This window comes from Tauraco erythrolophus, chromosome W, assembly GCF_009769465.1.
Source record: "Tauraco erythrolophus isolate bTauEry1 chromosome W, bTauEry1.pri, whole genome shotgun sequence".
Lineage (NCBI taxonomy): Eukaryota > Metazoa > Chordata > Aves > Musophagiformes > Musophagidae > Tauraco > Tauraco erythrolophus.
The window spans coordinates 14848204-14866593 of NC_141497.1; the positions used below are offsets into that span (position 1 = coordinate 14848204).

The window sequence follows — 18390 nt, forward strand, 5'->3', positions numbered from 1 at the left end:
AGATTGGGTGCAGTTACTAAAAAATCCCGAGAGTTGGCTCCCAAGGTACAGGCATGACATCAATGCCACGTACATATACCAGCTTAGCACATGGTGATGGATGAGGAGCTGACTGAGAGCTTATGGGTCAGGATTAAAGGGAGGGCAGGGACAGGGGACATTGTAGTGGGGGTCTGTTACAGACCACCTGATCAGGAAGACCAAGCAGATGAGGCCCTCTGTACACAGATAGGAGCAGCCTCACGTTCATGAGCTCTGGTCCTCCTGGGGGACTTGAAACACTCTGATATCTGTTGGAGGGAAAACACGGCAGGGCATAGGCAATCCAGGAGGTTCCTGGAATGCATTGATGATTGTCATGGGTTAGGCCGCTCTGGCAACCAAACCCATCCCCCCCCAGTCGTTCACTCACCCTCCCCCAGCCCCAGGAATGAGGGAGAGAATTAAAGGATAAACGGGAAACCTGTGGGTTGAGATAAGAACAATTTAATACAGATGATTTAATACACAGTGTAGATGCTCACCACCCCCTCATATGCGAAGCCCGTCTCGTCCCGAAGCTGCAATCCTGGATGAACGCGAGGCCCCGAAATAGAGAGGGGCAGAGAGAGAGAGATAGTACTCCGAGAGTGGGAGTACTGGAAGAGAGAGGAAAAAAAAAAGGCAATAGAGCAAAAGCGCAGCAAGCGCAAAAGAGCAAAAGCGGCGAAAGAGCCAAAGCGCAAAAGCCCTTCTTTCCGGCTGACCCTCACTTTTATACTGGGCATGACGCTGCATGATATGGAATACTAATTGGCCAGTTTGGCCCTCAGTCTTAAGTTCCACCACAAATCACAAGGGGAATCGTGTCCCCCTTGTCCCGGCTATGCTCCCCCCTTATCCCACCGTGCTTCTGCACTCTGGCCAGGACATGGCACACTGAAAAGTCCTTGGCCAACTACAAACATCAGCTTGCTATCAACATTCTTCTCAGAGCGAGCCTCTGAGTAAAACCAAAACACGGAGCTCTTTTAGCTGCTGAAAAGAAGAGCTAACTCTGTCCCAGCTAAAACCAAGACAATGATAACTTCCTTCTCCAAGTGGTAGAGGAACCAACGAAGAGAGGTGCTTTGCTGGACCTTGTTCTCACCAACAAAGAGGGGCTGGTGGGGAATGTGAAGCTCAAGGGCAGCCTTGGCTGCAGTGACCATGAAATGGTGGAGTTCAAGATCCTTAGGGAGGCAAGGAAGGTGCTCAGCAAGCTCACGACCCTGGATTTCAGGAGAACAGACTTTGGCTTCTTCAGGGATCTCCTTGTTAGAGTATGATGGAATAAAGCCCTGGAGGGAACAGGGGCCCAAGAAAACTGGCTAATATTCAAGGATCACCTCCTCCGAGCTCAGGAGCGGTGCATCCCAACACAGAGGAAGTCTGGCAAAAACCCTAGGAGGCCTGCATGGATGAACAAGGAGCTCCTGGACAAACTCAAGCACAAAAAGGAAGCCTACAGAGGATGGAAGCAAGGACAGGTAGCCTGGGTAGAATATAGAGAAACTGTCTGAGCAGCCAGGGATCAGGTTAGGAAAGCTAAAGCCCTGATAGAGTTAAATCTGGCCAGGGACATCAAGGGCAACAAGAAGAACTTCTATAGATATGTCAGTGATAAAAAGAGATCTAGGGAAGATGTAGGCCCTCTCTGGAAGGAAACAGGAGACCTGGCTACCCAGGATATGGAGAAGGCTGAGGATCTCAATGACTTCTTTGCCTCAGTCTTCACTGGCAAGAGCTCCAGCTGCACAGCCCAAGCCAAAGAAGGCAAAGGCAGGGACTGGGAGAATGAAGAACCGCCCACTGCAGGAGAAGATTAGGTTCAAGTCCATCTAAGGAACCTGAAGGTGCACAAGTCCATGCGACCTGAAGAGGTCAACATGGCTTCACTAAGGGCAAATCCTGCCTGACTAATTTGGTGGCCTTTTATGATGGGGTTACAGCATTTGTGGATAAGGGAAGAGGAACTGATATCATCTACCTGGACTTGTCCAAAGGATTTTATTTCAGTTATTAAATTGTTCTTATGTCAACCCACAAGTCTCCTTCCCTTTTCCTCTCCAATTCTCTTCTGCCTCTCACAGCACCCCACCAGGAAGCAGGCTGGGGGTGCACAAGAGGTTGGGAGGGGACAGAGCTGAGACAGCTGATCCCAAATGGATATTCCAGACCATATGACGTCATGCTCAGTATATAAAGTTGGGGGAAGGAGGAGGAAGGGGGGTACATTTGGAGTGATGACGTTTGTCTTCCCAAGTAACTGTTATGCAGTCTAATGCATGTTTTATAGAGAATCTTGTGAAATCAAGCATAGCAAAGTCATTTTGGGAGAGATGATATTCAGTCAAAAACTGCAGATGTTGTCTAAACAGCAACAAGACAGTAGGACTGTCGTTACATTGTCACTGGGATTATCACGAGTACAAAGAACATGCTGTTACACAAAAAAAATATTGTTTATGATAGTTATGAGAAATGAAACAGCCTGTAATTGTCTAAGCATGAAAATACAACTTATTCAGCTCTTTTTTAAGCTATGAATTCCTTATTACACAAAAAGCAAAACCCAAGCAGAGTGAAATCATGACAAAAGGAAACTTGATTATAAATGTCACACAGACATATGAAATTCCATAAATACAGGAATAAACCCTTAAAACTAAAGTCACCCTTTCACACGTTTCACTCTATAAATACGTAACAAATATGCTGCCAGTATTTTCAAAGGTTTAACATGCTGCTTGTTCCTGTATGGAGTGTTGGAGGGTTCCCCTCCTTCCTTAAAGTTGTCTACATCAGTAAGAGAAATAGGACTTAAAGCTAGCTTTCTCTTGCACCAATGAGGAAGAATAAGTACAGAACTATTTGGCACGCTCAAAAACAAGCTATCTTTTAGTTGAAACAGCTTGATCCTAGTTTTGTGGGGTTTTTTTTTGTGTGCTTGTTGGCTTTTTCTTTCATTGGAAGAATTATGCTATGTGTTCAGTTTAGCTTTGTTTTAGAAAGTTCACACAAGGCTGTGGTTTAATTGAGATAACTGTTTTTTTTTCTTTTTTTTGTGGGTGTGGTTTGGGGTTTTTTTTAGAAAACAGAAATGCAGCAGAGTTGACTCTATAAGCATTCTCAAACTAGTAATGTGGTGAATAATTAATAATTTTTAACAAGCTCTGCGACTTTAAGGGTAGCTATAGCACTATTCAAATGTCCTGTTAGCCTGTTTCCCTAAGAAAGTAAGGCTTATATAATCCCTTTGTCCATTTCCTTGACCCCTTTCAAAATAATTTATGAGTCCATCAGACAAATTTCAAACAAATCTGATACAATAGAGGTCTGAAAGGTACTGACTTCCTACAGAAAAGAACTGCACAGCTGCAGCTCAGAAGCCATGGCTCCTTAAGCAATCTACTTGACTTGCCTGCAGCAGATGGGGCAGCCAGGAGGTACATGCTGTGACCAGACAGATATCAGACAGCCAAGAGGTAGCTTCTGCCAGTGCTTGTGTATGTCCAGCCAGGCAGCTGAGGGAGAGGCAGCAAAGACTGGCAAGAACTGCAGGATGGAGGGGGATGTAAGAGTTGCAGTTGGGGAGAGGGGTTGTGAGAGGCAACTGCTGCCATTCAGACAATGCATTATTCAGAAAACTGCATGTGAATAACCACAAGTTAAATAACTGAATGATAGTAATGTGTAATGAAAACGCTCATATTCCATCTTGAATGATAACATTAGGCCTGTTTTTTATCTTTAAAAGTGTGAAAAATGTCCAGAATTTGCCAAATGATCCAAATGATTAATGCTTCAGCCTATATCACCTATCCTAATGTTAGGTGGAAGAAAACTAAAAGCATCATCCTGAAATATAAGAATGCTCCTGGAAAAGATACTGGCAATCTGTATAAAAATTAAATATTCTGCTCTTAAAAAGGTGCAAACTAAAAATGAACTGGTATATTATACAGGTTATTTAATTAGATGACTACAGTACCTGAATTATTTTATCTCCAGGCTGCAACAACTTAGACGCTGGTCCTTCTGGTTGCACTCTGGTTACAAATATACCCTTGAAAAACAGAGGTGGAAAACATTTTTAACAATCTATTTCATAAATATTGTGGTAGTATGAAACATGCAATTCAAAACATCTCAATTTTCCATCCCAAGTAGAAGAGAACGCGATATTATTCTACAGAACTACTGGCTTTTGTAACTGTCTTACTTTTCTGATGTTAAATCCAGGAGAATCGCCTTTAAAAGAATATTGAAGGGTAAATTCTGATCTGCCTTTGTTTAATTTGGCAGATGTACATGTTAAGATGAATTACCCACCACCAGAAATAAGGCTGTAGGCTAAATCAAATTTTCTCTTTTAAGAGGCTTCCTAATTAGTAAACTCCATAATTTACTATCTCAAATCTGTTGAATGATATCTAGAACAATGCAAGAAATGCTCAGCCAGAATAATCCTCTGTATTTTTATGTGACCACAGTGGTTGCCTACCACCTTGATTTTCCATAATAATTTGTCCTTAGTTTTTTCCCATCAATCCCTGGAATTTAGTGGCTTTGGTTTAGGGGATATACATATTTTTTATTTTGGTACTACAGGGGAACTACAGGCCACCCAGGGAACTACAGGCCAGTCAGTCTCACCTCTGTGCCTGGCAAGATCATGGAGCAGATCCTCCTGGTGACTATGCTAAGGAACACGGAAAATAAGGAGGTGATTGGTGACAGCCAACATGGCTTCACTAAGGGCAAATCCTGCCTGAACTAATTTGGTGGCCTTCTGTGATGAGGTTACAGCATTGGTGGATAAGGGAAGAGCAGCTGACATCGTCTACCTGGACTTGTCCAAAGCATTTGACACTGTCCTGCACGACATCCTTGTCTCTAAATTGGAGAGACATGGATTTGATGGCTGGACCACTCGGTGGGTAAGGAATTGGCTGGATAGTTGCACTCAAAGAGTTATGGTCAACGGCTCAATGTCCAAGTGGAGGCCAGTGACGAGTGGTGTTCCTCAGGGGTCAGTACTGGGGCCTGTGCTGTTTAACATCTTTGTTGGTGACATGGACAGTGGGATCGAGTGCATCCTCAGCAAGTTTGCAGATGACACCAAGTTGTGTGGTGTTGTGGACACGCTGGAGGGAAGGGATGCCATCCAGAGGGACCTTGACAGGCTGGAGAAGTGGGCCTGTGAGAACCTCATGAAGTTCAACAAGGCCAAGTGCAAGGTCCTGCACGTGGGTTGGGGCAATCCCATGCACGAGCACAGGCTGGGTGGAGAATGGATTGAGAGCAGCCCTGAGGAAAAGGACTTGGGAGTGTTGGTGGATGAGAAGCTCAACATGAGCCGGCAATGTGCGCTGGCAGCCCAGAAAGCCAACCGTGTCCTGGGCTGCAGCCAAAGCAGTGTGGGCAGCAGGTCGAGGGAGGTGATTCTGCCCCTCTACTCAGCTCTCGTGAGACCCCACCTGGAATACTGCGTTCAGCTCTGGAGTCCCCAACATAAGAAGGACATAGAGCTGTTGGAGCGAGTCCAGAGGAGGCCACAAAGATGATCCGAGGGCTGAAGCACCTCTGCTATGAAGACAGGCTGAGAGAGTTGGGGCTGTTCAGCCTGGAGAAGAGAAGGCTCCGGGGTGATCTTATTGCAGCCTTCCAGTACTTAAAGGGGGCCTACAGGAAAGCTGGAGAGGGACTTTTTACAAGGGCGTGTAGTGATAGGACAAGGGGCAATGGCTTTAAACTGAAAGAGGGGAGATTTAGATTAGATCTAAGGAAGAAATATTTTACAATGAGGGTGATGAGGCACTCCCACAGGTTGCCCAGAGAAGTTGTGGCTGCCCCATCCCTGGAGGTGTTCAAGGCCAGGTTTGATGAGGCTTTGGGCAACCTGGTGTAGTGGAGGGTTTCCCTGCCCATGGCAGGGGGGTTGGAACTAGATGATCTTTAAGGTCCCTTCCAACCCAAGCTATTCTATGATTCTGTGGTAAAAACTAGAAAAAAAATAATCAGAGTGATTTTAAGATGCATTAGTATAAAATACTCACATCATCTTCAGGTCTGAATGGATTCCCTCTGCCATCAACTCCTCCTGATATACTAAATCCAAGTTCTGGATCCTTGCCAATTCTTACTCGAATCTAAATAGTTACAACCAAAGTTAGAAGAACTGTCTGAAAATTTGCATCCAAAGCTACTGCAATGAAATTATTATGAAGGAATTCAGCTGAACAAAAGCTTTTAAAAAGAAAAAAAATAATTTTTCACAATTCAAAAGAGTATTATATCTCATAATATTAATTCAGAACAAGATTCCAATATAATAGCATCTTGTATTATTGTACACAAGTTTTACTCCAATATTCCTATGATTATAATCATAGTAGTCCATGTAGGCTTTAAATTTGGAGATATTTAGATATTGTGTAAATGAATTTAATGCCCCACGAAAATATATATGTTCATGTCATTCTTCCTATTTCTTTGCTACTTCTAGCCGAATTTTAAAAATCAAACCTAGTTCCTACTTTGACTTTAAGTTCTACATAGCCAACACTGTCTCTCTTTTTTCTTGCCAGAAGAGTTGACTAGAAAACTTATTTTACACAAAAAGTAGACATTCTCATTCTAGCACAGAATGAAAATATAGCTCTCAGTATTTTCTCAAAAACCAAAACAACACAGAGGAAACATCCTGTGTCCAAGAATAGAAAGTGGTCCACAATGAAAGAGTCATTAAATTGTATAAGAATTTCTTATCCACATCTGTCTATCATATATAAAACTGATAATTATCAGGCATGCATCAGATGCTTATACTTTTTTAAATCCTGGTTTTTGTTTAGGGCTGCACACTTCTACATTTGCAGGTTTTTGAACCATTCTGGATAGCAATGAATAGATGCAAAGTACTCTAAGTTGTAATGCTACTTTGTATTGTTTTGAGTTACTATATCAATAATTAGTTGGTGATCAATAAATGTAGTCAAGAAATAAATTTCTATCTCAGTATAAAGATGCAAGAATAAGTTTTGGTACATTCTGTTAAGAAACTACCACATTTCTCTTTCAAAATGTTCGCATTAAAAGGAAAAAGAGCTCAAAAGTAGAAGGAATGTGTGATTTCAGTAGTAGAACTGCACTGAGATAATATCGTCTTCTGCTGGAAATAAATTCCTACATGATTTCCGTCACCATTTACAGAGAAACAGTAATAAATGAAAACAATATAACAATTCACTGTCACTGACAGACAGATGTTATATATTCAAGTTAGATTTTATCCTTACCTCTTGCTTTGCCAGTTCTTGGTTTTGTCTGGGGGAACACTGAGTCTGGGCATAGGGAGGTTGGTGAGCAACTTTCAACATCAGATAATCAATTAATTGTTCTCTAGATGGATGTCTTGCTACTGATGACTGAGGAGGGAGATGATGGACTTGGCTGTAGTTTGCCTGAGGTGTTTGAGGCTGGCATATTTGTCCAATTGTCAAAGGTATCTGAATAAAACATGAATACTCAATGTCATACATTTTATAAGCAGCAATCCTCAATTCCTCCTTTATTATTTCAATATTTCTCATGCTTGACTCCTTTTCATTCTAGGAACATTACTAAAACTACTCTCCTGGATCATGTATGATTGCACTCAATTTTCATTATATTAATCAGCTCTGACCTCCTGAGAAAAAATTCTGAAAAACAAAAACTTACTTTGAGTGCTAATCTACTAGACCAGACTAGACAAGGTCTTTTCTTTTAGCACTTGCTTCACTGAGTTATCTCAATCATTATTTTCTGGCAGTGCAACTGACAGTATTGACACTTGGTTGATACAATTATAGTTTGCACTTTTATTGCATAAAATTCAGGTGTTTTTGTAACAGTTCCCAGTAGATCATACACAAAATAAGAATCCCACATAGCTAGCAGACAAATTATATGCTCTCTGAGCATCTTTCAGTGACTACTTCACAAGAAAACCTGAGCAAATTCACATACAAGCTCAAGATTTTAATATGAAAACTGTAATGATATTTCCAATAATTGTTGTTGTTTTGTTAAAACATATGTCAGTGATTTGATAGGTATAATGATGACAAACAGCAGTAAGGTACACAACTGTAAAGACACAGTGCATTCAAATCATTTCAGTAAGAACGATGCTGGAGATGACAACGCTTCTTACCGGAGCCTCAGAGTTACTTGTTCAGCTCTGTAGCTCTTGTGTTGAGATAGGCAGCCTTTTCCCTCCTTGCCTGTATGCCTTGTGCTCTTACCCAGCTTAAGTAGTCACTCATCCATCTGTATGATTCCCACATTCAAAAAATGCTGCAGTCTTGAGTTACAGATTTTTCTGCCTACCACCATTATCTCACTAGTTATAGGATATTAGGATATTAACATACTCTGTTTCTCAATATTATAAATAATTGAAGTGTGCAAATTTCAACCTTTAACCATACTATGTGAATGGACACATATCAGAAGCTATTCTGTTGAGTTTGTATGCCAAAATGATTCTGAGAAATGGCAATGTGTGTGTGCGTATTTTTTTTAGCTTATCTACAGATCAGATGTATTAAATTTACATGATTTTCTACTGCCTTTTCTGAAAATCTAAAGCATGACAGGAAAACTATTTTTTGTTGCATTGTCAGAGGTAGAGTTTACATAGGCAACATGTATCAACGACTATGCAAATTCCCAATATCCAATGTCTGTAGAAATGCAACTGAAATTACTGAAGTTATAAAAAGAAAATAGATTACTGCATCGTAATAACTTACAAGCATCCATTTAGATTCATTGTAGTAAATCCTGCCTGTATAGATGGTCCTTAGAGATGAAAACAGAACGTCTCCTACAAATTCTAGTTTATCATCAGAATTTCATCGCAACAGATTTCAAGTTTGTTCTTTAAAAGGTTTAATCAGCTTCAATTTGCTTTCCTGAAATCATCTGCCATATTCCAATTTCCACTTGCAATTATGTCTTTCGCTGCAATCTTTTTATTTCAAAGCCCCTGATGAAGAAAAATGAAAACTATCTCCCTTCATATAGTTAACTATTTTGTCTTCCAAATAGAGGATGCTATTTCAGTTACGTCACCTTCAATAGCTGAAGTGAAAGTCAAATCCTGGTTTACATTTTAAAGAAGCCCCAGTTCCAACTGCTATCCCAGCATACGTTTCTACAAATAATAATAAATATACCCTATCCATGGTGTCACGTAGATAATTACCTGCACAGCTATTTTCTTTATGCTGTCTGGAGGAATATCTTTGAGACTAAGCATGGCAGATGAGTAATTCTGATGTCCTGAAATGAATACCTCATCCTGGCATTGGTCTCCTGGAGTAGAAACCTGGGGATGTTTTAAACAGAATGGAGCAGTAAAGAAGAATGTCTTCATATTATTCAGAATAAAAAATTCTCATAGGAAGCCCAGAATAAAACATTTTAAGGGCTTTATCGTTCCTTATCTTCTTTGATAAACTAGTACATTGTTTATGTAGAAAAATCTTACTAGTCAAGACATCACACCCATAAAATATTGCTGGATATTTACAAAAAACTAGCAACTGCAGAGGTGTCTTTGATCACCAATACATTGATAAGAAAAGTCAACAAATGCTAAAGACTGCCTATTCAAGGATTCACATGGTTAAAAGAAGTCTTCTGTTGACATTATCCTGCTTACTATGGATACCATAACATCAATCAAGATGCTCAGAGTTAAGGAGTCGTTTCCTCACATTTTCTTGTAAACTAAATTTTCATGAATGCCTAACATATCTTACAGTACAGTTTAAATCATCAGAATTTGATTGAGGAAGAAAAAAGGATAATAAAATTTTGTTAAAACCTTTATCAGTCTAGGTTAAATTCAGAAGGTAATCTTTTGTTCACATATGTATAACAAAATCAGACAATTTTAGATATGTTCAACTGTCTATAAAAGCCAATTAGAAAACTCAACTTCATGACATTAAATTGAAAAGTCTTGCAATAAGGTTAAAGCATATGAAATGAAGGCAAAGTCTTTGATTTAATGCCTATAAAAAAAACCCAGCACATAAATTATATTCTTTTTATTTAAAGCATTGTTCATATATAAAAAGAGAGCTCTATCAATTTAAGGACATCTCTCAGAGTTTATTCTTTCCCCTTCTATATATTGCAATAGCCTCCTGTAGGTACTCACTCGAACAATGTGCACACCAGAACCTCTTCTGTCTGCAACACTCAAGGCAACACTACTCTGGCTGCCATGCAGATCCCTAGAGCTGCCATAGTGAAAGCTGCTAACTGCAGCATAATTGGAATTAAAGGACCTAGACGGCATGCTCTGAATAAAGGGGACAGATTTAACACAGATTAGTGCAGCATGCATAAACCACAAAACATGTTATACATAGACTAATACAAACATATTCAATTGTCATGCAAGATAAAAAACATGGAAGAACAGTGCCACCGTGATGTATAAAGCAACTCAATGACTCCTATTTACCTTTATTTACTGTAAATCAGCATGCTATGAGCAGTTTACATGCAGAATTACATGTAAATAAAGTAATTCAAATGTTTGTGTATCTGGAAAAACAACAAAGGTGCACAGTTTATCAAAATGTCTAGGTTTTCATTAAATTTGCAATATATAAAATATGTTGTAGGAAGAGAAGCTGGCAGTCAAGATATATACCTGTGGAAAATCATCTAATTACCATTTATTATTTTGTCTATTTTTTCCCCCTATTACTGGTACAGAATAAATAAATATGTACACAGACACAGAGATTTGACTGTTTGACTGGGTTTTCTTGTTATTGCAATGCTGTCAACATCCACAATGAATTCCAATAGCACTTCATTCAAAAATGCAAACGAGTCTCGTTTAAAGAAAAAAGAGGCTGGTAAGAAACCTTGGAGTCCATCCCTGTACCAATGTAGGCAATCAAACAGGTAACGTGAGCTCAAGGACAGAAGTGAGAGTGGTTTGGTTTTGAGCTTCATTACTGCCGTGGTTTTAGGCCGATCCGGCAACTAAACTCCACGCAGTCGATCTCTCACTCCAGTAAAATGGAGAGGAGAAAAATATAATAAAAGAGCTGAGGGTCGAGACAAGAACAGAGGGAGCACCCACCAACCACGGTCCCAGGCAAAAGAGACTCAGTTTCCTTAAAGCAAAACAGTTTATTAACAGCTACCTAAAAAGACAAAAGCAAACAAAAACGGTTACTTGAGAGGATAACAAGAAAACAAGGCCAGATCTTAAAAACAACACCACTCCCCCCCTTTGCCTTTTCTTCCCGGCTCTACCTCCTCCCTCCAGCGGCGCAGGGGGGCAGGGAATGGGGGAGTGCAGGTCAGTTCATCCCATGTTGTTACTGCCGCTTCTCTTAAAGGAGGAGGAGTTCTTACACCATTGTCCCTTGCTCCAGTGGATCCTCTACTCACAAGGAAAATCCACAAACTTCTCCAGCGTGAGTCCTACCCGCAGGATGCAATCCTTCCCCATCAGATTGCTCCAGGTACAGGCTTTACCACAGTGTCGGATTCTTAGGGAGTTGTTGCCACTCACTCTGTCATGGGTCGTCATATTGACCTTAAATGTGTCTCCATACAGACTTAAAATGAGTAAATGCGCCTCGACCTGTGCCCATGATTCACAATAGTCTCAGGCTCAGGCATCTCCTTTAACGAAACACCTCCCCATCAGCGGGGGTTGTCCCACGGACTCTAGATGCGTACTGTACTCTGGCTCTGGCATCTCTTCTTGATGTGGATCCTCCACAGGCTGCGAGTGGGTCTCTGCTCCCCCGAGGACCGCCTTTAGCTGCGAGGGGGAGTACTCACCGTCTCACCACTGGTCTGCAAGGGGGACTCAGCCGTGGCACACGTTGTCCCATTCCATCTTCACTGACCTGGTGTTGGTGTGGCCGTTTCTCTCAGATTTCAGTCCTTTCTGGGTGAACTTGGCCCGGTGGGCACCCCAGGAGCAGGGCTCTCCCTGAGTTCCCCAAGCAGCTCCACCGCGGCCATCCTCAGTGGATGGCACCAGCTCGGCCCGGGCCGCTGGCCCGGCCGGGCGCCAGGGGAGCGGGGGCAGCACCCCCCTCCCTTCTCCTCGCTCCTGGGCAAAGGCACACCTTTCCGGTTCCTTTGTCCCGACGTAAATAGGACAATTAATTCACAGAGGCGCCAATTGGCTCAAGCCCCGAGGGGGATGGGAGTCTGGTCTGATGGGCAGCTCCTGCCACCCGGACCTCCCCCCCCACTTCAAACCATGACAATTACCTCGCAAACCTGACCTCTGCAATATTGGCAGGGGTAATAGAAAGCAAGCAGTAGACATTACTGTCTTGCCACCATGAACTTTTGTAGTTATAAGAACAAAACAAAATAAAAAGACTGCAGAAAAGAAGAAAAGGAAAATCTCCCATGTGCCACCTGAGAAATGAAACAAACCTATCTTAAAACAGTGACAAAGACCCATGAAAAAATATGCTCATAGTAAAACATATACCACAAAGCATCAAAACCCAGCAAATCCAAAGTTGGTTGTTGTTTGGTTTTTTTTAAAAGTTTCTAATTTTTCCAAGTAAAATAATTTTTCCAAGTTCAAAATATATATCATTTGACTGAGATACTGCAACAACTCTTACATGAATAAATACATTTTGGCGTTTGTCTGTTGACTACACATACTAATCTGATTTTGAAAATAGTCACTAGTACTCAGGCAGACATTTGCTCTTTCATACTAGCTTTATCTTGTGAAACTAAAACTAGTTTAATAATCAAAGTCATATGCCTCTGCATATTCATACTCCCCAGATGCTCTGGTAGCACGATCATTTGAAACCCTCTTGGAAAATAGTATTTACTCACAATACTTGGCTTTTCTTGGTCAAGGCTTTTGGATAATCTCTCACTCAATGGCACAGTGAGCTTTCTTCATGCTCCTCTTCTACACCTATCTTGTTCTCTAGTCAATATATTTTTCAAGCTTCCAGACAAGTCTCCAGAATCTTTTCCCCTCTTGGGAGGGGAAAATTGTACACAGTATTCAAGTCTCTCTTTATTAAACATTCTATCTGAGCTTACTGTTCCTCTAAGTTTCAGTCCAAAAACGTAGATGAAACTGCTAAAAGCCAGTTTTCCTGAGCTCCTTAGCATCTCAAAGCATCTTCTTACAACTGTTCTCAAAATATTCTATAAAATTAGCCAGATGGCCTTTTCCCCACTTGTACAGGCAACTCCCTGAAGTCTCCTTACAGGAAGCTCCTCTCAGAGGCTCCTACATCTCTACATCTTCTGTAAATGTCAAAAAGACAAATAAAAATAGAAGGAACGCATGGTGAGACTAGAAAGTTATCTTCTGAAAGTGTCTCTAGCAGATCATCTTACTATAAAGATCCCTAGATCCATTAGATTCACTCTTTTCTTAGAAGGACCCAAAGAGATGGTCAGTAAATAGTGACAATCTAAGGTAAATCTGCAATAGGAGGTAGAACTTTCCTACAATTTGTAGAGGCACCAACTTGTCCATCAAGAATTAAGATCTCAGTTTAGTGAGCTTCAAGGTGATTACATAGGCTGAGAGTAGTTTTATTCAAGGGTTTATAAAATCTCCTTTCTTGGTAGAGACTTTTTCCAAAGTACAAAAACTGTGCAATTGATGTAGGGAAGACATGAGAAGTACTGCAAACTCCATTTTTCTCCTTCTCTACATTGGCACAGTGTCTCAACACTAAATTAGAAGCAACCCACAAGTACAAACTGTACAGAATAAATACTATTTTAAATTACATAGAGTTGTAAGAAAGCTTTAGTTTAACACAAGAAGATATTCCCAGTGACAAATCTAGGAAGTATTTTTCCTCTACCTATATTTAGCTGGTAAGAGAGAAACTGAGGCATTTGGAGAGTGAACAGTATCCCTCTTAATTTTGCATCTCAGCACAAGCACGATGAAGGTTGTACATTTCCTAGGAAGGTTTCTGAAGATCGCTGCACCAGAGAAGATGCTTCCAGAAATATGAATATGCAGATGCCACCCCCCCCCCCCGATTTTAATTCCAATTTATTAAAAATAAATTAAATATGGAATAAATGTACAGTTTAAACTTCAAATTAAATACAAATGTTAATTCCAAGTACCAACTGCATTCTCTACCTGATTTGCTACAGTATCTTAGGGCATAATGGCCTGCAAAATAATAATTCAAATATTTGAGGCTTGAGAAATCTCATTTCAGCTACTCTAAACTAATATACACTAACCAATATACATGCCATGTTCCATTATATTTTTGTGAAAACTAAGTTTACTAGAAATCAGTTATTCAACCGTGAAGAACGCATATTAAAAGCTACAATATAAAAAAAATGGCCATGTATAAAGTAAAAAAGTATTTGGCATATAAATCAGGATTTGTAGTCAAAGTCAGCCTCTAAAGGAAACAGTTTAGATACAGGCAGCTAGTATCATAGTTTTGGGGCTTATTTACATTCTTTTTGAATGCTAAGAATCAGAATATATTCTCTATTTTGCAGCTTACAAGAGAATTAACAATTTCAGATTTCAAAAGGGTGTCTTTCAGGAATTGATGTACCTTAAGTAAATGCGTTAGGTGCAAGACAATAATGGAATTTACCTAGAATAATTTCGATTGGATAATACTGTTGTAATTTTAAGACTGGCTGGAGTCTCTCATGGCAATCCATTAGATTTTGGTATAGAAAGGAACTAATAAAATTCAAATATCTGCAGGGAACAAGACTCTACATTCTACTTACCTTAGAATAGCCTTAAGTGGTAACTTAACTTTTAAGCTTAAGTATTAGCCTTTTAAAAAATGTATTTATTTTACAGTACTTAGAATCAATTGCCAGCTAAAGGTGGACATAAATAATCCTTTGAGGCTATATTAAATGTCTAGAAATCCCTTCACTTTTCATTCCCACCTTGACTATCTAAAATTGTTTAGTCAATTTTGATTGGAAAAGTTTGCTCAAAGTATTCTGGAACACTTGAAATGCTTAAAATTGATGCTTAAAGCCTTTCTTAATAAAAGTATGCAAGCTAAAAAAGCTTTGTTTGAAATCTTATAGAATTCTAGTAAGATACCAGTTTATCCTAAAGAAGAGAAACTTAAACATGATGAAACTATTCTCCTTCAGTCATGAGGGAGGGGAAAAAAAATTATTAGGTTTCTGATCCTGGGAAAAAACAAAAGAAATCAAAAAAGGATCTTTAGTAAGTGACAGCATTCCTATTGAAGAGTTACATATGGAGAATTACATATAATTTAAATTCTACTGTCATAAAATGTTTTCAGGGTCAGAACCTTTGTTGTTTACATTCAAAATGCACAAGAATTTTATTCCTTTTGAAGTGTGACATATTGATTTCTGAACTTCACAAGATATCATTATAACACACTGATGGTTCAGTAGTCCATTAAAAATGGAGAAACAAAATAAAACTGAAATAAAAATTTTAAACTGACAGCTACTGAATGAATAGCATTCCTGTAATTTATCAGTGACAAGATATTCTTCAGGCTATGATCTTACAAACACTTAAGCACTTAATTTTATATGTGCACAGACCCACTGAAGTTATTTCCCTTGACATATTTAAACAAGTTTAACTTGGAAAGAATCTGAGGCCATACCAATTAAAATATTTTTCTAAATTAGATATGTAGAGGAAAAAAAAATGCAAGCTTTGATTAAAACTGCAATTCTATATCAATACTGAAACACGGACTTTTTTTTCATAAATAAGGCACCATACACTGGCAACTTTGAGAATAAAACCACCTATTTTAATTTCTGAAATGGAAAGTAGGAATCTAATGTTATGACCTCTTCTCTGAAAGCTCTGCCATTCTAGATAAATAGTAGATAAAGTAGATAAAAAAATAGAGCACTTAATTTCAGATGAAATTAGAAATGAAAGCTAACATGCACCCGATGAACTGCCAAGAGATCCGCAACAACAAAAAAAGAAAATATACATGTGTAAGGAAAGGACAGAATCAGGCCCAACAATGGTTTCTGCCTACTCAGCACATAGAAATATAATAGATATTTTCAGATAACCATTGCAGATATTTATTATTGCAGTTTCTGGATGAGAAATTCCTCTACCACACAATAAAATGTGTGTGATTGGTGTTTTACACAGGCAGTATTAGTTTCAATTCCTAAACGAAAACTTTCAACAAGACTACTATAGAACACTACTGTGACATATCAGGTAGCAAAATTGGCAAGTCACACTCCAAAAGACAATATGTTGAAAAATATTACTGTTCTTAAAAACTCACCTGTATACTAAATTTATAAGGTTGGGGGGTGGGGCAGAATTGATTGCATACTTTCCAACAGCTTACATATATTACCACTAGAGAGCAGCTTGGCATTTAAAGCCCTTTTCTCTATCTCACAATAAAATATGCTTTGTATCAGGTAAGCAAATAGTTTCTCCTGAATATATGCAAAATTTCTATTTACAAATAGTCTCATGAACTGTTTTCACCTCCCTTCAACCAGATGGATAATTTTAGTTTATCAGAGTATGCCCTCTTACATCTTTTTAAAGGTTGGAAATACTTGGTTACTTGGCTGGAATCCCTTGTTAATAATTTTTGCTGGACTTAAAACTATCCTGTATCTCTCCTCATGCAAATTAAACTCTTGAAAGGTATTTTCCCATCTGTATCAGGTAAAAAGGGCTAATAAAAACCCCAAGAACTAGCTTCTCCAATTTTGACCAATAAGTAGACACTGTTTATTTAAGTGGGTTCACCCCCTCCCCTCCAGTTACTAAATTTTATAAAAAAAATCCAACAAACAAGTACTTCAGGAGTTTCACAAAAAAACCCCAACAAAACCAACCCCCCAAAACCCACTACACACTCTTTCCTAAGAAGTACAGGATTGAAATGATAAACATGATTAAATTAAATAACAGACTCCAAAGAGTCACAGCAAAGGTAATACTATTAACCTATACTGTTGTGTATAACCACAGGCAAGAAGATATGAATCAAATATTCATCATAAGGCTTAATTTTGTATTCCTATTTTTGTCAGTGTTGTATCTTATGCTTTAAAAAAAGAAACGCCATTTTAAATCCATGAAAGCTTTGTCGAAGCAATTTCCGATAAATGTTTGTTCCTTAAATAAGTTCTGTAATTACTGATTTTTTTTTTTCCAGATTTTAAAACATTTCAGAAGTCTGGTTTATAGATTAAGCCTCCCCTCAAAAAGCTAATTTTTCATTACAAACAGAAATATCTGAAACCATTATTTTAAAAGAACAAAGAAATGTCCAGTGAAACCCTAGATTTTCCACATTATCATATTTGCCAGCTGTCATATACATATCTACATTTTTCACAGTTGAGATTTTTTTTTTTAAAGCCAGTCATATCCCAGAGAATATAAAGTAGATAATTATCCACACATTCACTTTTAAAACCATAAATAAGTCTCAGATTGCTAAGTAAAAACTACTTTAAAACTCTTCAAGGTCAGAACAAAAGAAATACACACATACAAGACTTCTAAAGATGTGTTGAATTAGACGCATGGCTAAGAACTCAATAACAGCTATTCCTTATCATTCCAGTAGGAAACAAAAATTAATGTTTACACAAAAAGTGTGATAGAAAGTATGGACAGATATAAAAGGAATCAAGTCAGGCAATCGATTTCACTTCAGTCAAGGCGACTACACTGCTATGGTACCTGAACAGATCTCACTGGCATATTAAACATCGTTCCTAACATGTCAAATGTAGATGATATAGGAAGGAGCTATAAACAAATTGCATTAACAGTACACTGAAGTTTTGTTTCCCTCTCCATTCAAGTATTGCTGTGATTTTTACTTCTCTGTTGTTTCATGTAAGATTTGATATGTGCATCCAGGAGAATGGATGGAACATGGAGAGGTTTGCAATTGCCTTGTGGGACAAAGGGTCCCCAACACTACAGCACAGTACTATGAAAGTCTTAAAATATTTTATGTTGTATCTGACTCAAAATAGATCAGAAGAACAGGTGTGGCTGTTGCAAAACCCAGCCCTTTCTATCAAAAGAAGTTATGCAACTTAAAAAAACCCAAACCAAACCCATCCCTCCAAATACTTGGATTTCCAAAGAAAAATAATAAAATTATTTTTTTAACCATCTCCAATTAAATTTCTTTAGCTATCAAGGATATCAAATTATTTAGCATAATAATCACAAGCCAAACTATGTTCTTTCAAAAGAAAAAGAAAATCCATCTAGCTGGCACAATCAAATTGTATTTTGGCTGCTTTACTTCC

General features: G+C 38.8%; 1 protein-coding gene across 1 annotated transcript in view; it reads right to left on the reverse strand.

Annotated features, from left to right (window-relative positions):
- Positions 1–6062: 6062 nt before the first annotated feature.
- The window catches only part of LOC147526231 (erbin-like), a 44824-nt gene continuing 32496 nt past the window's right edge, over positions 6063–18390 (reverse strand). The window contains exons 13-16 of the mRNA XM_086630104.1: positions 10241–10384; positions 9278–9400; positions 7323–7532; positions 6063–6173 (exon numbers count right to left, since the gene is read on the reverse strand). Of these exons, the coding sequence (XP_086486230.1) occupies positions 6063–6173; positions 7323–7532; positions 9278–9400; positions 10241–10384 (588 nt within the window). The remainder of the gene's footprint in view (positions 6174–7322; positions 7533–9277; positions 9401–10240; positions 10385–18390) is intronic.